The 24367-nt window shown below is 36.2% G+C and overlaps 1 protein-coding gene across 2 annotated transcripts in view; it reads left to right on the plus strand.

Annotated features, from left to right (window-relative positions):
• Positions 1–19322, plus strand: part of LOC120767468 (glycoprotein-N-acetylgalactosamine 3-beta-galactosyltransferase 1) — a 50271-nt gene extending 30949 nt beyond the window's left edge. For both annotated transcript variants that reach the window (XM_040093556.1, XM_040093558.1), the window contains exons 2-6: positions 11084–11294; positions 15309–15819; positions 15889–15985; positions 17905–18189; positions 18264–19322. In XM_040093556.1, coding sequence (XP_039949490.1) covers positions 11252–11294; positions 15309–15819; positions 15889–15985; positions 17905–18189; positions 18264–18485 — 1158 coding nt within the window. In that variant the 5' untranslated portion in view covers positions 11084–11251 and the 3' untranslated portion in view covers positions 18486–19322. The remainder of the gene's footprint in view (positions 1–11083; positions 11295–15308; positions 15820–15888; positions 15986–17904; positions 18190–18263) is intronic.
• Positions 19323–24367: the final 5045 nt, after the last annotated feature.

Raw genomic sequence — 24367 nt, forward strand, 5'->3', positions numbered from 1 at the left:
TTTTAACGCTTATCGTTATTTATTTATATATATAATACATACATTTTTATTTAGCTCACAATACTTACAAGAGCTAAGAGTCGACTTTCACGAATTCATTGATAATAAATTTTGTTTGCAAACTTACATATATGTACTAGATACGTTATATGTAAGTAGTTCAATGTTTCATGCAATATCAGGCTATACAGTAAGAGAGTATATTGGTGACAAGTTTCTTGTATGTATCCATAGGATTTAATGGGTTTCAAAGTTTACCTTCAAAGACGTGTCTTCAACGAAAGAGCTTTATCAGAGACACATATTGATTTAGTTCAAAGCTCTAACTGTAATGTACAATCATAAATAAATACAGAAATATTTCTGGTTACGAAATTTGTATTGAAATCTATTTAATTTAATATTGTATGATATTTTATATATTTCCAAAAATATATGTCATGGCTAACATAAAGATTCTTGACCTAACCAAAGTTCAAACCCCCAGTAAGTAATTCCGCTTATTTTGACAAGTATATACCGGGCTTTCCTATAGGGATGATAAGATTTCTAAGTATATCATTGTATTCAGTAATGTTTACAATTTCATCATGGAAAGATATACACAAGAATAACGTTTTCAAATTACTCAATTTTTAGTATCAAAATAATCGTCCTCCAATTGCAACTTTTCGTTCGCTTTTGTCATTTTATAGTCGTAATAATTATCCACCTATGCTCGATATTCATCGAATTGCTATAAATATTGACCGTACATTTTCTTAACACAATGTTCTGTTGCCAATAAGACAAAGAACTGTTCGAAGTCGATTCCAAGATGCGGGAAATACACAAACTTAATTTTCTCATGCGAAAAAAAGAAGTTGACTTTGACAACATCTGGTTCCAATAAGACGTGGCTACGTGCCACAAAACACTTGCACCAACCGAATTATTGCGAGAAAATTTTGAAGATTCATTCGATTATTTCAAGAAATTGTGGTATCGAATGGCCTCCAACAAGTTGTGATTTAACATCATTAGACTATTTATTGTGGGGTTATTTGAAGTCATTGGCCTTAAGCAATAAACCAGACCCTCTTTAAGCTCTAGAAGTGAATATTGAACGTGCTATTCATGACATACGACTTGATTTAGTACGAGTAGAAGAAGTACTCGAAAATTGCGATTATCAAATTCGTTCCTGCAAAAGTAGTCATGGAGGCCATTTGATTGTGGCCGAGCTATTACTTGTACTTCACAAAAAAAAAAGTTTGAAATTCCTTAACAATTATTGGTTTGTTTTTTTAAGAAATCATATCAGTCTAAGTGGAAAACCCGATATTTATACACTTTACAGCTGAAATTTGCTGAATATCGAAAAACGACATTTTGGCTTTTTGAGTGAAATTGCAACATTTAAAAAACGATCGAGCGATGCAGTAACTAGCCAACATTTCCGAACAGAATTCCAGCATGAAATTTTTCACATTACTGACAAATTGTTAAAAATTGAAAGCATTAGAAAGGAAAATGTATAGATATTTACAGGTTTCCTTGATTTCAGTGGTGTAAAAGAACAATAATATTGATTCGATTTTTGAAACAGCTTTTAAAGGCTGTTTAATAAATTAATACAAAGTCTTATCAAAATTACTGAAAATATATGCTTAACAACAGACCTTAGTGTTTTTGCAGCTTATTTTGTAAATTATTTTTATACAAATCTCGCGTCTATTACGAGTTGAGTAATGCAATAACAGCACAAAATATACGACCAACTGAATCAGTCGATGTCAACATGAAGTTTCTGATATTTTATTTGTAGACAGGGTCACTGTTGTTATTGGCTCTGCGTATTCCTGGTGTTCTGGTGCACCGTGATAGTTTCGTCTAGATATGGTTAATCTTCAATGCTAGTAATTTTCATAATTGTGTGCTCTTTAGATATTCCAACTTGCTATCTAGAACCCGATCTGGGTAGGTCTGGATTGGATTGCAGAGGTAGCATCAGGTGGTACATACTTCAATAGTAGTAATCATCGTTATGAAAACTTCTATTGCTTTGGTTGTGGCGGAGGTGCAAACCAGTGTTGTACGTGGGAAGCTTGTCGGCGACATTGCGGTGGCTTATCTTGAATACGCAAATTCGTTGCTTTCTTGAGACTACTTAAAAAAAAAATAATAAAATGAATATTTTAAGGCAATTTGGTCCAAAAACAGTTTTTTTATAGCTCAAGATTATATAAACAACTAAATTTATTAAAAACAATGGTTGGGGAAAAATGTTTTTTTTTTTTTGAGAAAACCTAAACATATTAATTTAGTTCTTTTTGGTATATTTCGTAGTGTTAAAGTACACTAGTCCCCTCTAAGTGGTTAATATGAGGACGAATTTTCGCCGCAAATCTTAATTATTGTGAGATCTTAATTATTTTAGAGTACATTCAATTGTTAGTATTACTTCATAATCAATACAATGCATCATTAACTATGTTTATCAAATTTACTGTTCGTAAAGGCATCTGCAACAAAATGAAAATATTTAATAACTAAAAAATATAATAATTGTATTACAGCCTTTATAGTGTTTATTTGCTTGTTGGATTTAGTAAATATTTATCACTTTATTAACGCAATTTGCTTACATTTGAGTACAGATGGTTGATAAGTTATCAATTTCATTAATTTTCAGACAATTCACCATGATTTACTTTTGCTCTTATTCGATTTCATGTATGTATGTACATATATGTATGTATTTGCGCTACCTCAGTCGAACGAAGACTAACTACTGACAAACTTCTAAAGTACTCGTATAGCCAAGATGTCCATGGCAATTATGTAATAGAAAAAGCTCAACAAATTATTTGGTAAAGGCAATCAATGTAAAATCTAGCGCTACAAAATGAAGTTGTAGATCGAAGTACACTTTTAGACTTTTGCATTATATTGCTATAGGTTTTTTCACCTAACCATAGTATACATATATGTATATACTATATGCGTATATATTAGGGTGTGTCATTCTGAGTCAACCTTTTTTTCGATTGAAAAACAGGCTAAAAACTTTCGAAAATGTGAACAAGAAAGTCACTCAAAAGATGAGCTCATAATATTAATATTAAGAGGTGCCTATTTCAAATTCCAATATTTATATTTATATTCCATATAAATAACATAGAAAAAAAATCATTTTTTTGTGGTGGTTATTGTGCGGAGGTTATTATACATATGTGCACGCGATGGCTGCCAGCAGGGATGGTAAACTCGATTTCGATTCTACTCGAGCATCGAGTTTTCTCGTAAAATAATCGATTTTTCGGAATCGATCTTCAGTAGTCGAAGTCGATTAAGAATCGATTCTTGACATTGAGGTTGACTCAGAATGACACACCCTAACATATATGTGTGTACAGCTGTTGACAGCTAATTCTTCTTCTTAATTGGCGTAGACACCGCTTACGCGATTATAGCCGAGTTAACAACAGCGCGCCAGTCGTTTCTTCTTTTCGCTACGTGGCGCCAATTGGATATTCCAAGCGAAGCCAGGTCCTTCTCCACTTGGTCCTTCCAACGGAGTGGAGGTTTTCTTCCTCTGCTCCCCCCAGCTAATTAGAAACGCTTTATATTTTGAAGTAAATGATGTTATTTTCCAATAAATCACGTATTTATACTGCGTTTTCATTATTTTATTAAAACCTATGTCAAAATTAAACTCTAATCGGCATAATTTTGTTTAAAATTCGTTTTTGTTATGAAGATTTTAAGTAAAACAATTGGAATCAATGATTTGAGTGCGACAACTAATTGGAAACGAAAATATTTTATAAGCAAAAAAGAATGATATTACAAAAATGTGCTTACTTTCAGCTAGTATTTTGTTGCTTAACCTTTATACTATAATATGACTCCACATCCAGTGCGAATTGGCGTTATTAGACTCTGACAGCATACCGCTGGTGTTCTTTGCTATGCCGCCCTTATTTTATCAAAAAGAACATTAATATTTGGGATATTTTTGGTACTAATGGTTTTTTAACATCACGCCAGAAGTGTTCCAAGTCTGGGCTGGACGATGGCAACTCCAAAACATTGATGGAATATTCATCAAAACACTTTTGTGTCAACTTCGCCGTATACTTTGGATCGTTGTCTTGTTGGAATTTCCATATAACAGGCAAATTTTCCTCAGCTCTTGGCATCATGACATTTTTCAGGATGACGACGTATTTCCCCTGGTTTAAAATTCCATCAATTTCATAGAGTGTACCAACACAACATCAGGTAAAACATCCCCACACAACATGAAAGATCCTCCACCATACTTCACTTCGCGTGAAAGATAGCGTGGATCAAATTCTTGATTGATTGGACAGCGAACATACCTTCGACCATCAAAACGTTTGCCACTAATTTTTGTTACATCGCTCCAAATGGCATAACTCCATTGATTTGTTGTTCAAGACCAATTAGAGTTGGCAAAGTCTACGCGCCGTTTCCAATGAATTTTAGTCAGAAGTGGTTTCATGCGTGCTGCTCTTCCGTGAAGTCCAGATACGACCACACACCGGGAAATTGTTTTCTTGGATATTTGGACATTGTATGCATTCGTCTTGAATTTCTAATGGAATGTCAGTGCAACTCTTTTTTTGGGTCTCCTCGGGATATAGTAGTAATTCTGCGATATATTTCTGTTGAAGTTCTTTGAGTTTTTTCTTTGCGTGTAATATTGAAATAGTTTTAAAGTTCTGTATATGCTTAAGGACATTCAAAACAATTTTTTATTGAGCCTTTGACGAAATTTCTTTGGACATCTTTCCCCATCGACAAAGGTCAAAAATGTAGGTGTACAGCTGCAGCTTTTCCTCATAAAAAAACTTGAATAATACCTTTTACTATATTTTAAACCATAACTTTGAAACACACGCTTACTATAAATCAGTAATATTATTAATAAAATTTAACATCTTGAGGAAGTTTAATTCTTTAAACAACTATTTCTAATTAGCTGTCGCTCTTAATTCAACTTCTATATCTTAACGCATTTACTATTTAGGAAAAAATTTACAGAACTTCAATTGCCCAACTACAAAACAGAGTGAATTTAGTAGTAAATAGAGTAACACAAACAATGCAAGGTTTTTTGGAATATAAATAACGGTATATAAAAACATTTTAACATTATACTTATCAGCATCTTATAAAAAGGAAGCGTTTCTAATTAGCTGTCAACAGCTGTATATATATTAGGTTATCCTTTTTGTCTTTTAAATTTCGCGACTATGTATAAAGCGCTACAGAGTTCGTATCTGGCAATACTTAAGACTGAAAGGTCTTGACATAACCTACAAAACGACGCTATGCATGATTAGTCTGGATATTGAGTTCAACAGTTATAGACGTGCAAACATGGAGTTCACTAACGCCGAAATTCGCGCTATTTTAAAGTTTTCCCTCGTTAAAGGCAAATCCGCTAGAGTAACGTTCCGTGAGATTAATGGTGTCTATCACTTCGAACTGCGATAGAATGGTTTCGACTATTCAGAGCAGGTGAAAACGACAGCATAGATAAGCCAGCCGGCGGAAGACCTGTGACGACGAATACCAATCAAATCGTGCAAAACATCGAGTTAGACCGGCATGTGACATCTTGTGACATCGCCCAGAAGATGGGAGTTAGTCATGGTTTCGACTATTCAGAGCAGGTGAAAACGACAGCATAGATAAGCCAGCCGGCGGAAGACCTGTGACGACGAATACCAATCAAATCGTGCAAAACATCGAGTTAGACCGGCATGTGACATCTTGTGACATCGCCCAGAAGATGGGAGTTAGTCACCAAACCATTTTAAAGCATCTGCAGAAGGCTGGATACACAAACATGCTTGATGTTTGGGTGCCGCATGATTTGACGCAAAAAACCTTCTGGACCAAACCAACGCCTGCGATATGCTGCTGGAACGGAACGAACTCGACCCATTTCAATATCAAGCGAAAATGGTCTTGATCGAAGGCCGGTGAATCGTCTCAAATATTGGCCAAGCCGGGATTGGCGGCCATTAAGGTTTGGCTGTGTGTTTGGTGGGATTGGAAGGGAATCATCCATATGAGCTTCTTCCATATGGTCAGACGCTTAATTCTACCATCTACTGCGAACAACTGGACCGCTTAAAGCAGGCGATCGACCAGAAGCGTCCAGAATCGGCCAACAGGAAGGGTGCAGTGTTCCACCAGGACAACGCCAGACCACACTCCGTTGATGACTCGTCAAAAGTTACGGGAGCTCGGATGAGAGGTTTTATCGCATCCACCATATAGCCCGGACATAGCGTCAAGTGATTACCACCTGTTCCTGTCCATGGCGAACGTCCTTGTTGTTGTAAAGTAGAACTCAAAAGAGGCTTGTGAAAAGTGGCTGTCCGAGTTCTTCGCAAATAAGGAGGGGGTCTTCTACGAGGGGGGTATTACGAAGTTACCGTCTAGATGGAAACATACTATCGAACGAACCGGCGCATATTTGAACTAAATCCGATCACTGTAACACTTTTTATAAAGCATTGAATAATGACACACACTTCTATTGTTTGCCGCAACTCAACCATTGTCTTGGATTTCTCTTTGCGCATTCTATTGTTTATTAGGGCATTCTGTAATGTATTGAGAGCCGACGCATAATCGCCAATCCAATGAAGTAATACCTAAATTTTCCTGTATTTTACAATCTCAAATGCCAAAATTAACGAATTAACTTAATAAAATGATGGGAGTGAAAAATATTCATTATCTAACTACCGAGCAGAATTAACCTAAAAAATTTGGCCATTTTTATACTTCTCATCCATCTAATATTAAAATTGATTCGGATTTGTACTTGGAAATGCATCCCCATACCATTACATGGTATAGGGCGAATGTTTCACAGTAGGAAGAATGCAATTTCCTGCGGATCGTTCACCACGCATGCTTGATAACCATCAGGTCCAATAAAGTTAAACTTTGACTTGTCAGAAAACATTACATATTTCCCTTTGGTTTGCAACTAATTAGGTTTATTTTTGACCTTACTTGACCACTTTTCTTTAATTTTTCTGGTCACGAGTGTTGTTGTTTATAGATTATGTTCTTAGTATTCCCATCTCGTTAAGCCGAAGCTAGTGTTTCTTTTTCGTCCTGAATCTCTCTTTCTCTCTAGTTCCTCAGTTTTACGATGTTTTTTAAAAAATACCTAATACCGTTTGCAAGAAATTTATAAAAAAAACCGTGCTGCGGCTTTTTTTGTTTCGTTGGGTGTATATTCGAGACTTTATTGCTTGCTGAAAAGGGGATCATGTTGGGTATAAATTCCTTGCTTGCTTGGAATGACCGATGTATTTGGGCATTATAAATATCGGTGGTGTGGTGTTTAATTGAGCAGAGTGACTGACTATGTTGAGAACCCGACTAGTCAGTATCTAAAACCAAAATAGCCACTCAACTTCATAGAGATGTCTCACATATTGTCCCATATATGTATGTATATACCGATGTAAATCAAAAGAAATGGAGAACGGAACTATATTAGGTATGTGAGAGTTGTTGACCAGATTTATGTAAGATTGTAAGTGCTCGCTATTTTAATAATTATACTCTCGCAACAAAGTTGCTAAGGAGAGTATTATAGAGTTGTTCACATAACGGTTGTTTGTAAGTCCTAAAACTAAAAGAGTCAGACATAGGGTTATATATATCAAAGGGTGTCTGTCTGTCCGTCCGTCCGTCCGTGCAAGCTGTAACTTGAGTAAAAATTGAGATATCATGATGAAACTTGGTACACGTATTTCTTGGCTCCATAAGAAAGTTAAGTTCGAAGATGGGCAAAATCGGCCCACTGCCATGCCCACAAAATGGCGGAAACCGAAAACCTATAAAGTGTCATAACTAAGCCATAAATAAAGATATTAAAGTGAAATTTGGGATAATTTTTTTTGGAAAAGTGGGCGTGGCTCCGCCCCTACTAAGTTTTTTGTACATATCTCAGAAACTACTATAGCTATGTCAATCAAACTTTACCGAGTCGTTTCCTTCAGGCATTTCCATATACAGTTCAAAAATGGAAGAAATCGGATAATAACCACGCCCACCTCCCATACAAAGGTTATGTTGAAAATCACTAAAAGTGCGTTAACCGACTAACAAAAAACGTCAGAAACACTAAATTTTACGGAAGAAATGGCAGAAGGAAGCTGCACCCAGGCTTTGTTTAAAAATTGAAAATGGGCGTGGCGCGGCCACTTATGGACCAAAAACCATATCTCAGGAACTACTCAACCGATTTCAATGAAATTCGATACATAATATTTTCTTAACACCCTGATGACATGTACGAAATATGGGTGAAATCGGTTCACAACCACTCCTTCTTCCAATATAACGCTATTTTGAATTCCAGCTGATGCCTTCTCTGTACTATACATTGAGAAATGAAAATACAATTCAATGCTCAAAGTACACAAATTGATCTAATCTAATTAATTTTACAGCAAAATAAAAAAATATGTAAATGTCGGATAATGAAATCTAGATTATCACTTTATCATGCGAGAGTATAAAATGTTCGGTGACACCCGAACTTAGCCTTCCTTACTTGTTTTTGAGTTATCTTTGTAAGCGACAATACCTGTATGCATAAGAAAACTGTGTTTATGCGAAGTGGATTAGGTTGTGGTTCGAATTAGTTCGTTTTCAAACTACTCGTATGCCTTACGAATCAAACTAGAATATTAAGAGTCAGATGCACCGAAGCTAATATACCCTTCACAGGTGCATTTCTTTTAGGAACTAGGTGTTCAGTTTGTATGGAAGCTATATGCTATAGTAATCCGATCTAAACCATTTTTTGGAGATTATATTGTTATCTTAAGCAGTAATCCATGTCAAATTTCGTGAAGATATCTGGTCAAATGCAACAGTTTTCCATACAAGAACTTTTTTCCGATCGTTCAGTTTGTATGGCCGCTATATGCTATAGTTAACCGATCTGAACAATTTCTTCGGAGATTACATTACTGCCTTAGAAAATAACATATACCAAATTTTGTGAATATATCTTGTCAAATGTGGAAGTTGTCCATACAAGAACTTGATTCCCATCGTTCAGATTGTATGGCAGCTATATGTTATAGTGACGCGATATCGGCCGTTCCGACAAATGAGCAGCTTCTTGAAGAGAAAATGACGTTTGCAAAATTTCAAAAGGATATCTTAAAAACTGAAGGACTAGTTCGTATATATTCAGACAGAAAGACAGACGGACATGGCTAAATCGACTGAGCTCAACATACTGATCATTTATGTATATACTTTATAGGATATCCGACGCTTCCTTCTGGGTGTTACAAACTTCGTGATAAACTTAATATACCCTGTTCAGGACATAAAAATACATACGTGTAGCTCTTCACAAATACAAAAGATTCCTTACAAGAACTTTACTCCGTCAGTTTGTATGGCAGCTATATGCCATTTGAACAATTTCTTAGTAGATTGCGCCGTTGTCTTGGACAATAATCCGATCTGAACAATTTCTTTCGAGATCACATTGTTGGCTTAGGCAGTAATACATTTCGAAATTCGTGAAAATATCTCGTTAAAAAGAGTTCTACATGCAATCACCCGATTCCGATAGTTCAGTGTGTATGGTAGCCATATGCTATATTAATCAGTTGTCCATTTCGAGAAATGAGTGGCTACTCAGGTGGGAAAGGAAGTGCGCAAAATTTCAGATCGATATCTCAAAAGCTTAGAGACTAGTTCGCATATAAACAGACAGACGTGGCTAAACCGAATCAACTCGTCACGCTGATCATTTATATACTCTCTGACATTTCCTTTTGTGTGTTACAATTATCGTGGTAAATTTAATAATTATAGACGTGATGCTGCCTCAATATTTATTTCAATTTCCCAACAAGTTGTAGTGTAACATTCATTGCCATTTTTGTTGTGGCACGTACTTTCGTGTTATTTTAAAACAGTTTTTGTAAATTCAGCATTATGCATGTAATAACGGTTCTGCTGTTTTAGAACCACTTTGTCACGATTTGAGTTTAAATAAGCGTTATTACAACAACCTTCATCACAAAATAGTAACCTTGCTTAAGTAAATGTTTGTAAAAAATGTAATTTGACATTCAAACAAACTTGGCTGCCAAGGTCTGTGACCATATTTTTGTTTTCTGACTTTTTAGAGAAGTTATTCAATTTACGTCCGATTCGAATCGATTTACTGCTATTAACATACATAATTAGACATATGTATTCGTAGACACGAGAGTCTGTTAAGCGGCAGTTAATATTTGTTAAACCTCGTTGCTTTTGATAAATAAAGATAATGTTGAAAGTCTGTGTTGGTAAATTCGGTTTCCGGTTTTCCGTGTTGATATTTATGATACAATATATGAATCTATGTATATGTCCAATGGTTCCAAGCCTTTGAATCTGGCTCCATAAATAATATGAAATAATACCTTATTCACAATATGCTTGAAAACATTAAAACTTTTTTGACATATACAACATACAGTCTGTCAAGTAAGAGAGAGAGTTTTGCCGTTAATTTTGCTTGTCCTTGCCGCAGTGTTAAAGCAGGATTCGCGAAAACAGATTCACTATTCTTTTTTCATCTTTTTTGTTCACATTTTCTATCGAACCACGTTCTGGTAAATCATCGACATTTTTAGCCTCTATACATATGTATATCGCTGTATCCACTTCTGTACAAATGATTTCGCCGCTGATTGCGACATTTTGGGACCTTTCGGTTGAATGCAAAGGAACACAGCTTCGTAGCGCGACAAGTACTTAGCACTCATTGCGTTTAACGTGATTCTCTTTCAAAAGATTAACGACAACTGAACCTTTGTTGACGATGCATCAAGGACAAAACTTCCCTCTATCAGTTCGCGAAGGAATTAGAGCGAAATCTTTCATTAACTGTCGGTAAAGTCGACCACGCTCTTACTTGACAGACTGTACATAATCTATATTTCTATTTAAATTACTAGAAATTTTTGGGATTTTTAATACTGTATAATTCTAAATGCCGTTTTTTTATTATTTTCAGATAATGTGAACGCTTGAAACAGTATGTAGTCCACACAACCTAACCAAAGAGCCTACAAGTCGTTATTTATTAAGAAATCGTCGTGATACTTTTAGAATATAAGGGTACGCCGAAAATAAGCCGTATACATATATTATAGTTAAGGAAACACATTTTTAAGTCAAACAAATGACTGTCAACGGGCTGCTAGGACGCTCAGTGCTAACTGATGGTAAGCAAATTCTAATAAAATAAGAATGAACGATAACTTCGGCTGCACCGAAGCTCAATATCTTTGACAGATACTTTTTTGTAGCATAAAAGGGTATAAAAATATCTAAATCTTAATTTTGATCGGTCAGTTTGTATGACAGTTATACTCGTATGCTACCTTGTTTTTTAACTGACAAATTCTTCTTCTTAATTGGCGTAGACACCGCTTACGCGATTATAGCCGAGTTAAGAACTTCTTTTCGCTACGTGGCGCCAATTGGATATTCCAAGCGAAGCCAGGTCCTTCTCCACTTGGTCCTTCCAACGGAGTGGAGGTCTTCCTCTTCCTCTGCTTCCACCGGCGGGTACTGCGTCGAATACTTTCAGAGCTGGAGTGTTTTCGTCCATCCGGACAACATGACCTAGCCAGACTAGCCGCTGTCTTTTAATTCGCTGAACTATGTCAATGTCGTCGTATATCTCGAACAGCTCATCGTTCCATCGAATGCGATATTCGCCGTGGCCAAATGACTGACAAATTATCTTCACTAAATTTGGCACGGATTGTTCTGCTCAAGACACTAGCAGTTTTCTACAATATCCGAATATCCAGATAAAATATCGTTTTTTGTTAATAAATAACCAAAATTCACCCGGAAAATTGTTTATAACAAAAAAAATATAGTTTCAAAGAACTAGCAAAAGGTCGGTTACGATATAAGATAAATATCTCCCTTCCGCTTTTTGCTCTTTATTCAATGCTTTAAAAAAGGATTACAGTGATCGGGTTTAGTTCAAATATGCGCGGTTTGCTCGATAATCTGTTTCCATCAAGACGGCGACTTCATAATACCCCTGTCGTAGAAGCCCCCTCCTTACTTACGAAGAACTCGGACAGCCGCTTTTCACATGCCTCTTTTGAGTTCAACTTTACACCAACAAGGACGTTCGCCATGGACATGAACATGGTGGTAATCACTTGGCGCTACATCCGTTCTATATGGCGGATGCGATAAAATCTCTCATCCGAGCCCCATTAGCTTCTGACGAGTCATCAAAGTAGTTTGTGGTCTGGCGATGTCCTGGTGGAACACTACACCCTTCCTGATGGCGAATTCTGGACGCATCTGGTCAATCGCCTGCTTCATGCGTTCCAGTTGTTCGCAGTAAATGGTAGAATTAGGCGTTTGACCTTATGGGAGCAGCTGGATGAGTCCCTTCCAATCCCACCAAACACACATCAAAACCTTCCTGGCCGCCAATCCCGGCTTGGCCACTGTTTGGGACGATTCACCGGCCATCGACCACGACTGTTTTGTCGTATAGTATGTGATCCATTCGTCGCCAGTAACCATCCGCTTCAAAAATGGGTCGACTTCGTTCCGTTTCAGCAGCATATCGCAGGCGTTGATTCGGTGATTTTTTGTCTCAAATCATGCGGCATCCAAACATCAAGCTTTTTGTGTATCCAGTCTTCTGCAGATGGTTTAAAATGGTTTGGTGACTAACTTCCATCTTTTGGGCGATGTCACGAGATGCCACATAGCGGTATAACTCGATGTTTTCCATGATTTGATCGGTATTCGTCGTCGTTACCCATGGTGTCGTTTTCACCCGCTCTGAGTCGTCGAAACCATTGCTCCGCAGTTCGAAGTGATAGAATACCATCCCCCAAAACACCATTAATCTCACGGAGTGTTTCTCTAGCGGATTTGCCTTTAACGAAGGTAAACTTTAAAATAGCATAAATTTCGGCGTTAGTGAACTCCATGTTTACACGTCTATAACTGTTGAACGCAATATCCAAACTAATCATGCATAGCGTCGTTTTGTAGGTTATGTTATGACCTTTCAAAGATGTATAGTACTGCCAGGTACGAGCGGTGTAGCGTATGTATAAAGATAAATAGCCGCGAAATTCAAAAGACAAAACGGCCGAACGGAGATATTTGACTACCTAATAGTTGCTATAAGAAATCCTACAGTGAATGGTATTATAGCTTCGGTGCAGCCAAAGTTAAAGTTTTTTGTTTTCCATATTTTGAAACATAATCTAATAAACGGTCTATAATTTCAATTTTCTCCGAAACAACAATATGATATTGTAATACGTTAGCGCATTTTTATAAGGTACTTTTTAGAGGTAGCAATGCGGAACAGCTGTCAAAACAACTGTCGACAAAAATAATGGTTTAAACATTTATGCTAATTATAACGACGATGATTTCTCGACTCCTATTAAGAGAGGCTAGTACAGTTTAAATTTAATGCTTCTCAAGTCAATAAAGTCTAAATGTCAAATAGTTCTAATCTGATGATAACACGTCATACAGCGGTTCAAGGCCCAATTATATTTCATGAAATCGGCCTGTTAAAGGTTTGTAATTCAAAGTTGGCTACAATTGACCAGTTAGAAACGAATATTCGGTGTTTTGTGGAAGAACTAAGGTTTGCTATGCTGAAAGAATTTATGCGAAATTTAACCGATACATTTGTATAAAAAATTCTTCATATGACCAGTTTCGTGGGTCGTGTACCTGATACTAAAATACTTGTTATTTCTCTCCTTAAGTATCTGTGCTTATTTAAAATAAAAGTTAAATATGGATATTCTAAAAATAGCCCGTATATATGCTCATTAGAACCAGGTCAATTTGTTTTTGCATTATTGCGATAAATTCAAATAAATATATACTTCTCTCACCCAAACAAATTTGCAAATTAGAGATCACTTTTCAAAATACGTAAATTATGTGCTATTTGGGTCAAAACACTCTTACGTTTTTATTTTGTGCAAACAAATGTTCGTATTTATTTAATTTTATCTCGACAAAGACATCATATTTGTTGAAATTGTGCCGTCTGAGAATAACGTAACTAAACCGTACATCAATTTGGATTTGCATTCAATCCAACCTTTTTTATTTTTTTCAAGTGAAACTTCTAAGATGTGTATATTCAATATAATCACTAAAACTATTCTTTAAAATGACGTGTAAATTTAAAATATAAATATTTCGATTTTTTAGTTCCGAAATTTTTGGAGATCTCATTATGGAATACCTATAACCCAGTACTATTTAAGGGTTTCTATATTCTTTGTTATATCCGGAAATACTTGTATGGGTGTTATTTGAAAAACCTTACTGAGTTTCTACTATTCAAATAATGTAAATAGCTTAACAAATTATTATCTTGATAAAAGTACGTCGTATAGTCTTATTTTTAAGTCGCTTATTGCCGAAGTATAAAATCAGCTTCCTAATATCTCTGGATGTTTTCACGACCGATTAATAAATGATATTTGAGAAACTATGCGGTGGTGTGCTAGAGCAAAAATATATTTTTGGCTAATAATAAAAAACAACGTTCTCCAAGAAGAAACTAGTATTACCAGGATACCTAAAAAGTTTCTGTAAATCGTTAAATTTGGCTATACCCCTTTGATTTTCCATCCTTCAGCGTCGACTCCAAGATACGCTCTTTTTTTATGGGATCCTGCTTATGGCAGGAAAAAGCTCCCGCCTTTGGCACTGCCGTCGTAAGGCGACGGAAATGCTAAGGGAAAACATTATTTTATCGGCAAAATAATTTGCTACGTGCGAATTTAGTCCGCTCTTATCTGTCACTTATGACTTTATTGTTTAATTGTCTGTTATTTAATGTCTAATAAAATGAAATATGTTTTTAACAAACCGTTTTTGGATTGCACTATTTTTTTGGCTGTGGACACAAGTGTTAACACGCTTTTTTATATAATTGTTTATTTGATATACTAGCATTATTTGCCTTATACAATATTTCTTATTTAAACGTTTAATAGACCACTGAATAATCTGGGAATTCGTTTTCAAAAAGTTTTATTACCAATTTGGCATTTGCTAGAACATGTCACAGATATGAAAACAATTTGAAGTTAAAATAAAATTTTCGTTTGTGCCATGAATTCGACAGTTGGTAAAATATATTTTAAGGAATAGCTGAAAAATACACTTAAATAAACATTTCTATTTATTTGAACTCTTTTCAATAGGATCTCGATCGAATCGACGCTCCTTGGTTTCCCTCATCGTGGGCCTTGTCGTTGGTTTTTGTCTCGCTGAAATGTTTATACTATCGACACCGGCACGCCACGACTATCTGCCATATGCGGGTCATCAGCATGGCGATGCCAACGATGCACACAACAGCCACGACATGCTTGGCGCGGAGGGGCCGGAAGCGGATATTGGCGCACACCAACATGCATATGAAAATTCAAGCATAGCGATGAAAATGCACAATGAGGTGCGTGTATTATGTTGGATTATGACAAACCCGAAGAATCACAAAGCAAAAGCGCGTCATGTAAAACGAACATGGGGCAAACGCTGCAATAAGCTGGTGTTTATGAGCTCTGAGAAGGATGAAGAATTGGGTTCGGTGGCGTTGCCAGTGCAGGAGGGACGCAACAATTTGTGGGCGAAAACAAAGGAGGCATTCAAATATATTCATGCTCATCATTTGGACGATGCGGATTGGTTCTTCAAAGCAGACGATGACACGTAAGTACGATTTTGGAGTTGGCTTTATAATAAAAAAATATATTGGTTTGGTATTTTTATGCTTTGCAGCTATGCTGTTATGGAAAATATGCGGTATATGCTGTATCCTTACTCACCGGAGACACCCATATACTTTGGCTGCAAATTCAAACCATTTGTGAAACAGGTAAGAATACCAATAAATCAGTATGAATCGGTTTAAGTCGTTAGTCGTTGGATCTCGTGCCGTCGTTATCAAGTTCCTGTTTTACCAAATCTTATAGTGGTAGTTGAATTTATGTTTATCTACAAGTGTTCTAAAGCGCCCATAAGATCTATATTGTTCATATAGTTTTTAAATGATCCACTTAAGAAAATTTTGTAGACCTTAGACTTTTTCGAGTTGTCCCTTCATTGTGAATCTCGTGAATTATTCGTTTACTGACAATATATTATTATTAAATTCAAGCCAATATCTATGTCTAGAAGTTTTTTGATATCGACCTCCCAACATAGCTCTAAATAACTTAGTGGTAGATCGTAGAGTTGATATTGGCCCTAAAAGTGACACAGGAGCTTTGAGACTACCACAAGTTTGTTAAGGTGCCTAATATCAATTCCAGCAACTTCGCCAGATCCGCGAAAATGTAAATAATGAAATGATTTTAAGCTCAGTCTAGCCAAAGCTGGACAATTGATAAGAAGGATCCATATGGTTCCTTGTCATCTTCTCCCATACGGCTTTGGCAATTCGCGTCCAACAAGATATGTAACCTCATCGTATGTTAGCTTATTGAACAGTGTCCGGTCACAATTCCTTTCATGACGGCGATATGAGCTTGGCTAAGAACAAGTAGTTCAGAGCACCTCTTTTGTGAGACTTTGGGCAGAAGAAACTTGCAGCTGCACAATTCTTTGTTATTGATCAGTATTTCACACTCGGAAAGTCCATGGTTCCAGCACTAGAGCGCAAGAAGACAACGGAGTACAAACTAGTTGCTAATCTGATGAAATAGGGGTAAGGGTACCCTATCAAGCATGCTTATGTAGTAGTACCAAGTTATCATGGATGCAATCGAATATTTCAGAATATCTCTTCTTCAGCTTCCCTGAGTTTTATGGGAGCCTTAGGCACATTACACCTGCCAGAAATATCTACAGTGGAAGTTTGTTGGTTTTGTCTTCAATGCATCATACAATACATACCAATGAGAGATGCTCTTTAAACACATTCCAGTTGCTTACCACTTTAGGTAAGAGACCACACGTCATTTCATTTGCTTATCTTCAGCAATATAAGGCTATCGATGCCTTCCTCACTCTTTCCTCTATTTTTCGTCTCCACGAAGGCGTCCTATTCAGGATAAGCCTTAAAAAGTTCTCCTTGTGGCATACTAAATCTTTATTTAATAAAGGTTTGTCACCGAATGTGGTATTCAAAAATAGTATTAATATTGCAGAATCTTTGTGTGGACACAAGCTTTTGAGAAGAATTTTCTAATACCGGAGCCTTACCTCGAAGGAGTGGTGTGTTATTCTGCTATGAAAAATCTTCTTATAAATAAGATTCTGCTGAAATGGTTCAAAACTTTCTAGATTTTGGTGCTTCGATGAAAAGTCTCTGTCAAATATTAAGAGAAGCTGTAGTTCAAAATGTTCAAAAATATCGACCCTACATAGATCAATGTCAACGTCTAAATATACAATATACATACATATAACAATTTGCCGAAAACAAAAAGATCTTCGCGAGGAGTAAAACTCGAATAGATCGCATTGAGTGGCGAGAGGCGACATGAAATGAAACACCTATGAAAGAGTGAAATCAGTTTTGTTCTCTTTGAAAGCCGAGTGATCTAAGTATAGTTATGTATTTTCAGGGAAATGTCTTTTCAGTTGAGTTTCCTTATGGGGCGCTCGCACTTCACCTAGTTTCATATGTTAAACCTCTGATAATCGTTTCGGCATGGAAAATTATCAAATAGAATACCATTACCAATTTAAAGAGGTTAGGGAGTCATGTGCTAGAACACTCTATTTCCAGATAAGAACAAGGCAACCGTTATTTAATATACATACATATAATCATTGTTAACTGTCCTCCAGGGTTATATGTCCGGTGGCGCTGGCTACGTACTCAGTAAGGAGGCGGTTCGCCGATTTGTCGAGAAAGCCATACCGAATAAGGATTTCTGCAAACAGGACAACACCGGCGCTGAAGATGCTGAAATCGGCAAATGCTTGGCGAAGGTAGACGTAATCGCTGGCGATTCACGTGACGAACACGCGCGTGGCCGTTTCTTCCCATTTGTGCCAGAGCATCATTTAATACCATCACATACGAATAAAGATTTCTGGTACTGGCGTTATATCTACTACAAAACTGATGAGGTGACACCACAGTTATCTATTATCGTCTATTTTTTTTATTTCTAATATTTGATCATCTTTTTCTTCGTGTACAGGGTTTAGATTGCTGTTCTGATAGGGCGATATCCTTCCATTACGTATCGCCAAATCAAATGTACGTTTTGGACTATTTGATCTATCATTTACGACCGTACGGTATTATCAACACGCCCGAATCGCTGCCCGAACGTCTGAAAGTGGGCGAGACGATGCCTCCGCCAGTGGAGCAGACAACCGCCGCTATTGAAGCTGAGAAGGCGAGCGAGGCCACAACATGAGCGAGCGTTTAGTTAGGTATTGGTATATAAATATGGAAGGAATATGTATATTTACAGTTATGTTGACAGCTTTGTAAATATTGGTTTCCCCTCTGTGTTTACTAATTCAAGTATCTACGTAAGTACGTATTTGCCATAGCCAATAGCTGCTACATTAATATTTTTTGCCAAAAACATATGCGTTGCTATGCGTTCGATCTGTACAAAGGAAAGAACTCTCAAAAGAATTCCAAGTTGTATTATTTAGGTAGATTTGCGATAAAATTAAGTCTGTATAAGTAAAATAGTTTTATTATTATTAATTTTTATAAGAATATACTATACTATTTTATAAAATATTTATAAACAATGGCTTTATAAAATATGCATTTCATAATAGTACTGAAAATATTGTAGTTAAAACATAAATATTTAAATAAGAAATATGCGGGTTGAATAGAGAAATCTTAAACCTTAAGAAAAGGTTGGCAAAAATGTTTAAGTTTAATTTTAAGTTTACATATTTGAATTGCATTTCCAAATACGTCAAGTGTTTTAGAAAACATATGCTCAGACCATGATTAAAACAGAAGTGTTAAATTGAAAAAAAGTGTATATAATTTCAGTTGATATACATACATACATATGTATATCTGAAAGGAATTTTCGCTAGAAAATAAACAGAAAGCTCAAAATACAAAAAAGGCAAACAAATACATATATTAATATTAAAATAGAAATACATCTCTGAACTGTAGGGCAAAAAACCAAAGAATGTATGTATGTATCATTAAAAAGAATACGTATTAGAAACAACTAAATGTAAAATACTACTTAGCGCCCACAAAAAAAAAAAAATAATTTAATTAATAACTTGAAAATTATAATTATTTTTGTTATTTTTTACAATAATTTTATTTTTTCTTTCATAATTTTACAAAAACTATTCCTGGTAAAATGTGGGCAAATTTTTAAATACTACTTATACATAAGTAAATCTTAAATAGTTGCCATTTTCATATACTTAATATTGGTATAAATGAAATGCGAGCGAAAAGACAAGCACAAAATGCGCAAACACTAAATTAATATAGTGAAATTGAAAACCTATTAAAATAAACGGAGATATGAATATATTAAAAGACTCTCTATTTGTTATGAGGGGTAAATTAAAGAAACAGGTTATATCCGACGATTCTCATGAGAAACGTCAGATTACAATCGAGAAAACGTTGGTCCTCGGAACAACATCACGAATAGAACACGCATCACAAATATTCTTTGTGGTAGTTTGAATGTTTGATACTTGAAAAGCCTCCTTCCAGCTGTGATCCCACCTTACTACAACTAGATAAGAATGTAATCAGCAGAATGCAGATGTATGAGAACGCTGAAATGCTACATCACTACCGAAAACAAATTGATCTAAATTAGCCATTTGTTGAAGGTGCGAGAGCAAAAAGAGCTGGGAAATTACTAATGAGTTAGACCAGTCTAGTATTTTCAAAATCAGCTTTTTTTACCATAATAGTATAAATTATGGTCATAAAAATATTAAGTATTTGGAATAGTCTCCTTCACCATGTACGAGTACAACTTTAAACGCGTTTTTTTGGAAACTATAATTTTCCAATCTGGCGATGATGATGCTCGGAGATTGTTAAGCGTATCACATTGAAATTATAACTTTAGCTTCTTTAGATTCTCAGAGACCACTAAATTATATGTACATACACATATATAGGTTGTCAAAAAAGTCGTGCGGTATTTTCGCTAGTTGGCGCTGAAAGCGCGTAGTTCTAGTTTTATTGGTCGCATCGGGTAATCCTTATCAAATTTGGCATGTATTATTTTTTAAGGTAACAGTACAATCTTCGAAGAAATTTTTCAGATCGTGTAACTATAGCTTATAGCCTCCGTACAAACGGATCGATCAAAGTTTTTTACGTGATTGGTTGTATTTGCGAAAGGTATTATAGGGTTGTTATAGGAAGTTAACATTTTTTCATGTGCCAAGATAGACGAAATTATCTACGACTTCGAAGTTATGACTGTCAACAGTGACCTGGAAGCCTAGTCGCGAGTGCGACGACTGTTTGTTTGATGATAGTAGATACTTCGTCTTGCTTTTCACTCTAAATCATGTAACGCACTGGAAATTTGTTTCTGGTTATCACATTATCACAATACTTTTGAGCAATTCTTCCTGTGGTCACCTCCGAACGTACTGGTTTTCATCGAACTGATTCACATTTATTTCCATTCTTCAATGAAGATACAATTTTTTCAATCATTTAGATGTTCTCGGTAGAAAATCAGGCGTGCCGTGTGCATTTTTAGCTTTAGAAGACATTTTTTCCTAGAACTATTCTCTTTGAGGCCCATATTTTAGAGCCCTCTGTGAAGTGCTTAACACATAAAAAGAACAAAAACTTGTAAATATTTAAATTAAAGTGTAAATGGAATACAATTACAATTACAAAAATACAATTTTCAGTTGTGGTAACATTTATTGGCCATTTAACATTTATTGCCCACTTGGATAAATAGGTGTTTGTTCTAATACATTTGATATACATAGGTAAAAGTCTGTAAATTTTGAAACAATAAGTAATTGCTTTATTGGAATGGTTATGTAAGTTGTCAAATATCTCCCTTCCGCCTTTTTGTCTATTGAAATTCGCGGCGATTTTAAGAGCTTGATAACTTTTTTTAAAAAAAAACGCATAAAATTTGCAAAATCTCATCAGTTCTTTATTTGAAACGTTAGATTGGTTCATGACATTTACTTTTTGAAGATAATTTCATTTAAATGTTGACCGCGGCTGCGTCTTAGGTGGTCCATTCGGAAAGTCCAATTTTGGGCAACTTTTTCGAGCATTTCGGCCGGAATAGCCCGAATTTCTTCGGAAATGTTGTCTTCAAAGCTGGAATAGTTGCTGGCTTATTTCTGTAGACTTTAGACTTGACGTAGCCCCACAAAAAATAGTCTAAAGGCGTTAAATCGCATGATCTTGGTGGCCAACTTACGGGTCCATTTCTTGAGATGAATTGTTCTCCGAAGTTTTCCCTCAAAATGGCCATAGAATCGCGAGCTGTGTGGCATGTAGCGCCATCTTGTTGAAACCACATGTCAACCAAGTTCAGTTCTTCCATTTTTGGCAACAAAAAGTTTGTTAGCATCGAACGATAGCGATCGCCATTCACCGTAACGTTGCGTCCAACAGCATCTTTGAAAAAATACGGTCAATGATTCCACCAGCGTACAAACCACACCAAACAGTGCATTTTTCGGGATGCATGGGCGGTTCTTGAACGGCTTCTGGTTGCTCTTCACCCCAAATGCGGCAATTTTGCTTATTTACGTAGCCATTCAACCAGAAATGAGCCTCATCGCTGAACAAAATTTGTCGATAAAAAGCGCGAAACACATTTCGAACCGAACACTGATTTTGGTAATAAAATTCAATGATTTGCAAGCGTTGCTCGTTAGTAAGTCTATTCATGATGAAATGTCAAAGCATACTGAGCATCTTTCTCTTCGACACCATGTCTGAAATCCCACGTGATCTGTCAAATACTAATGCATGAAAATCCTAACCTCAAAAAAATCACCCGATATAAAGCGCTACAGAGCTCGTATCTGGCAATACTATACATCTTTGAAAGGCCTTGACACAACATTTTTGAAGCGGATGATGACTGGCGACGAAAAATGGATCACATACGACAATATCAAGCGAAATGGTCGAAGGCCGGTGAATCGTCTCAAACAGTGGCCAAGCCAGGATTGACGGCCAGGAAGGTTTTGCTGTGTGTTTGGTGGGATTGAAAGGGAATCATCCACTATGAGCTGCTCATATGCCCAGCTAATTAATTGTACCATCTACTGCGAACAACTGGACCACTTGAAGCAGTCGATTGACCAGAAGCGTTCAGAATTGGCCAACAGGAAGGGTGTAGTGTTCCACAAGGATAACGTCAGACCCCACACTTCGTTGATGACTCGTCAGAAGCTACGGGAGCTCGAATGGGAGGTTTTATTGCATCCACCATATAGCCCGGACATACGGACATAGCGCTAAGTGATTACCACCTGTTCCTGTTCATGGCGAACGCCCTTGTTTGTGTAAAGTTGAACTCAAAAGGGGCTTGTGAAAAGTGGCTGCCCGAGTTCTTCGCAAATATGGTTATGTTATATGCGTCGAAGAAGGTCGCTGTCTTTCAAAAAGTTGTAGATTTTCGAAATGTTGTTGCTTGAGGGATCCATCAATAAAATTATTGGATCAGTATTATTGAAGTTTGACAGTCTATGAGTTTGAAGTGCTGGACAATGTTGCAGAAGATGCAATAGATTTAAATCTGAATCACAAAATGGGCATTGGTTGATCTGAGTGCCATTTAGTATGTGAGCGTGTGTGATAATGGAGTGGCCAATGCGAAGTCTGATATATGGAATGATATAATTAGATGAAAGCGATGACGGAAAGGATGGTTTGATACGATTTGAATTTATTCTAGAGTAGTGGTGTCTGTAATTCATCCAATCAAGCGCCAATTTAGTGGATCTTTGTTGAATAATAAGCCGTTTTATATCACTCTTAACAAACAAGGCAGATGTAGTTGTTGGAGTGATGCACACCTCCTTAGCCACCGAGTCCGCAAAGTATTTCCAATGATTCCAGAGTGACCGGGTATCCACATTATTTTTAGTCTATGTGCTAACGAAAACAACAGCGATCTAATGCCAATAATGACGTCATTGTAGTTACTGCGGTTTTTTAAAGCTTGAAAACACGATAGACTATCTGTACAGATGATGAATTTACCAAGGTTTTGTTGGGCATACTGGACAGCTTTGAGAATACCGTAGCTTCAGCGGTAAAAATGAACAAAATGGGAAATAATAAACCATACGATATTCTTTGTTGGTTATCATCAACTACAGCAAAAGATGTATGCGACGATTTAACCATCAGTATATATAAACTGCCAACCAAAAGATTTGAAGTGCGCAGATAATTCCAAAATCGAGATTTATACACAGTGCTTGGAGTGATGGATTTGCGAAGAAAAGTAAGATCACTAATGAAAGAAGATTCATTTACTTTCCACGGTGGAATATATTTACTGCAAGGCAGCAATATTTTAAGCGGCAACTCATTGGTTTTAGCAAACAAAGCACTTTTAAAAATAGAAGACGGTATTTTAGGAGACCTCTTTCTGCAAAGTGATGATTGAAAGTGCTTTTTTATAGTAAAATTCTTGCTGAGTATGAGTTTTGAATAAAGCTTATTTAAGCTATCTTCCACTGCATCTTTTAGAGAAGGTAGGCCAGCTTCCGTCAGTATGTTTTTAATTGGCGATGTTGGAAACACTCGAAGAGAACAACGAATTGAAGAATGATAGGGCGCAGCAAGCATCTTTAGATGATTCTTAGAATGATGTCCATAAATTTCCAAGCCATAATTAATTACAGATGAGATGAGGGCTTTAGTGACGTTATTACAGAGTAAAAGCCGAGCCGATGAGTGAGCGCTTACATGAGAGGTATTTAATAATATTTAAATTAACAAAAAGTCTTTTTCTTATATACTGACAATGTTTCTTAAATGTATACTTAGAATCTAATACAATACCAAGGAACTTAATACTATCTGTACACAAAATGTTTGTATTATCAAATGTGAGCGTTGGGATAGTACATTGATGTTTTTTACAAATATGAAAAAGTTTCGATTTAGGAAAAGATATTGATGTGCCTGAAGTAGAGGACCAACGAGAAAAGACGCAATAAAATTTCAGAAGAAAGTAATTGTTACTGAAGTCAAATTTGAAGTTTTTGAGAATAAAATTAAATCATCAGCATAAATCTGATGCCGGATAGTAACAAAATCTGATAG

This window comes from Bactrocera tryoni, chromosome 2 (assembly GCF_016617805.1).
Source record: "Bactrocera tryoni isolate S06 chromosome 2, CSIRO_BtryS06_freeze2, whole genome shotgun sequence".
NCBI classification, from domain to species: domain Eukaryota; kingdom Metazoa; phylum Arthropoda; class Insecta; order Diptera; family Tephritidae; genus Bactrocera; species Bactrocera tryoni.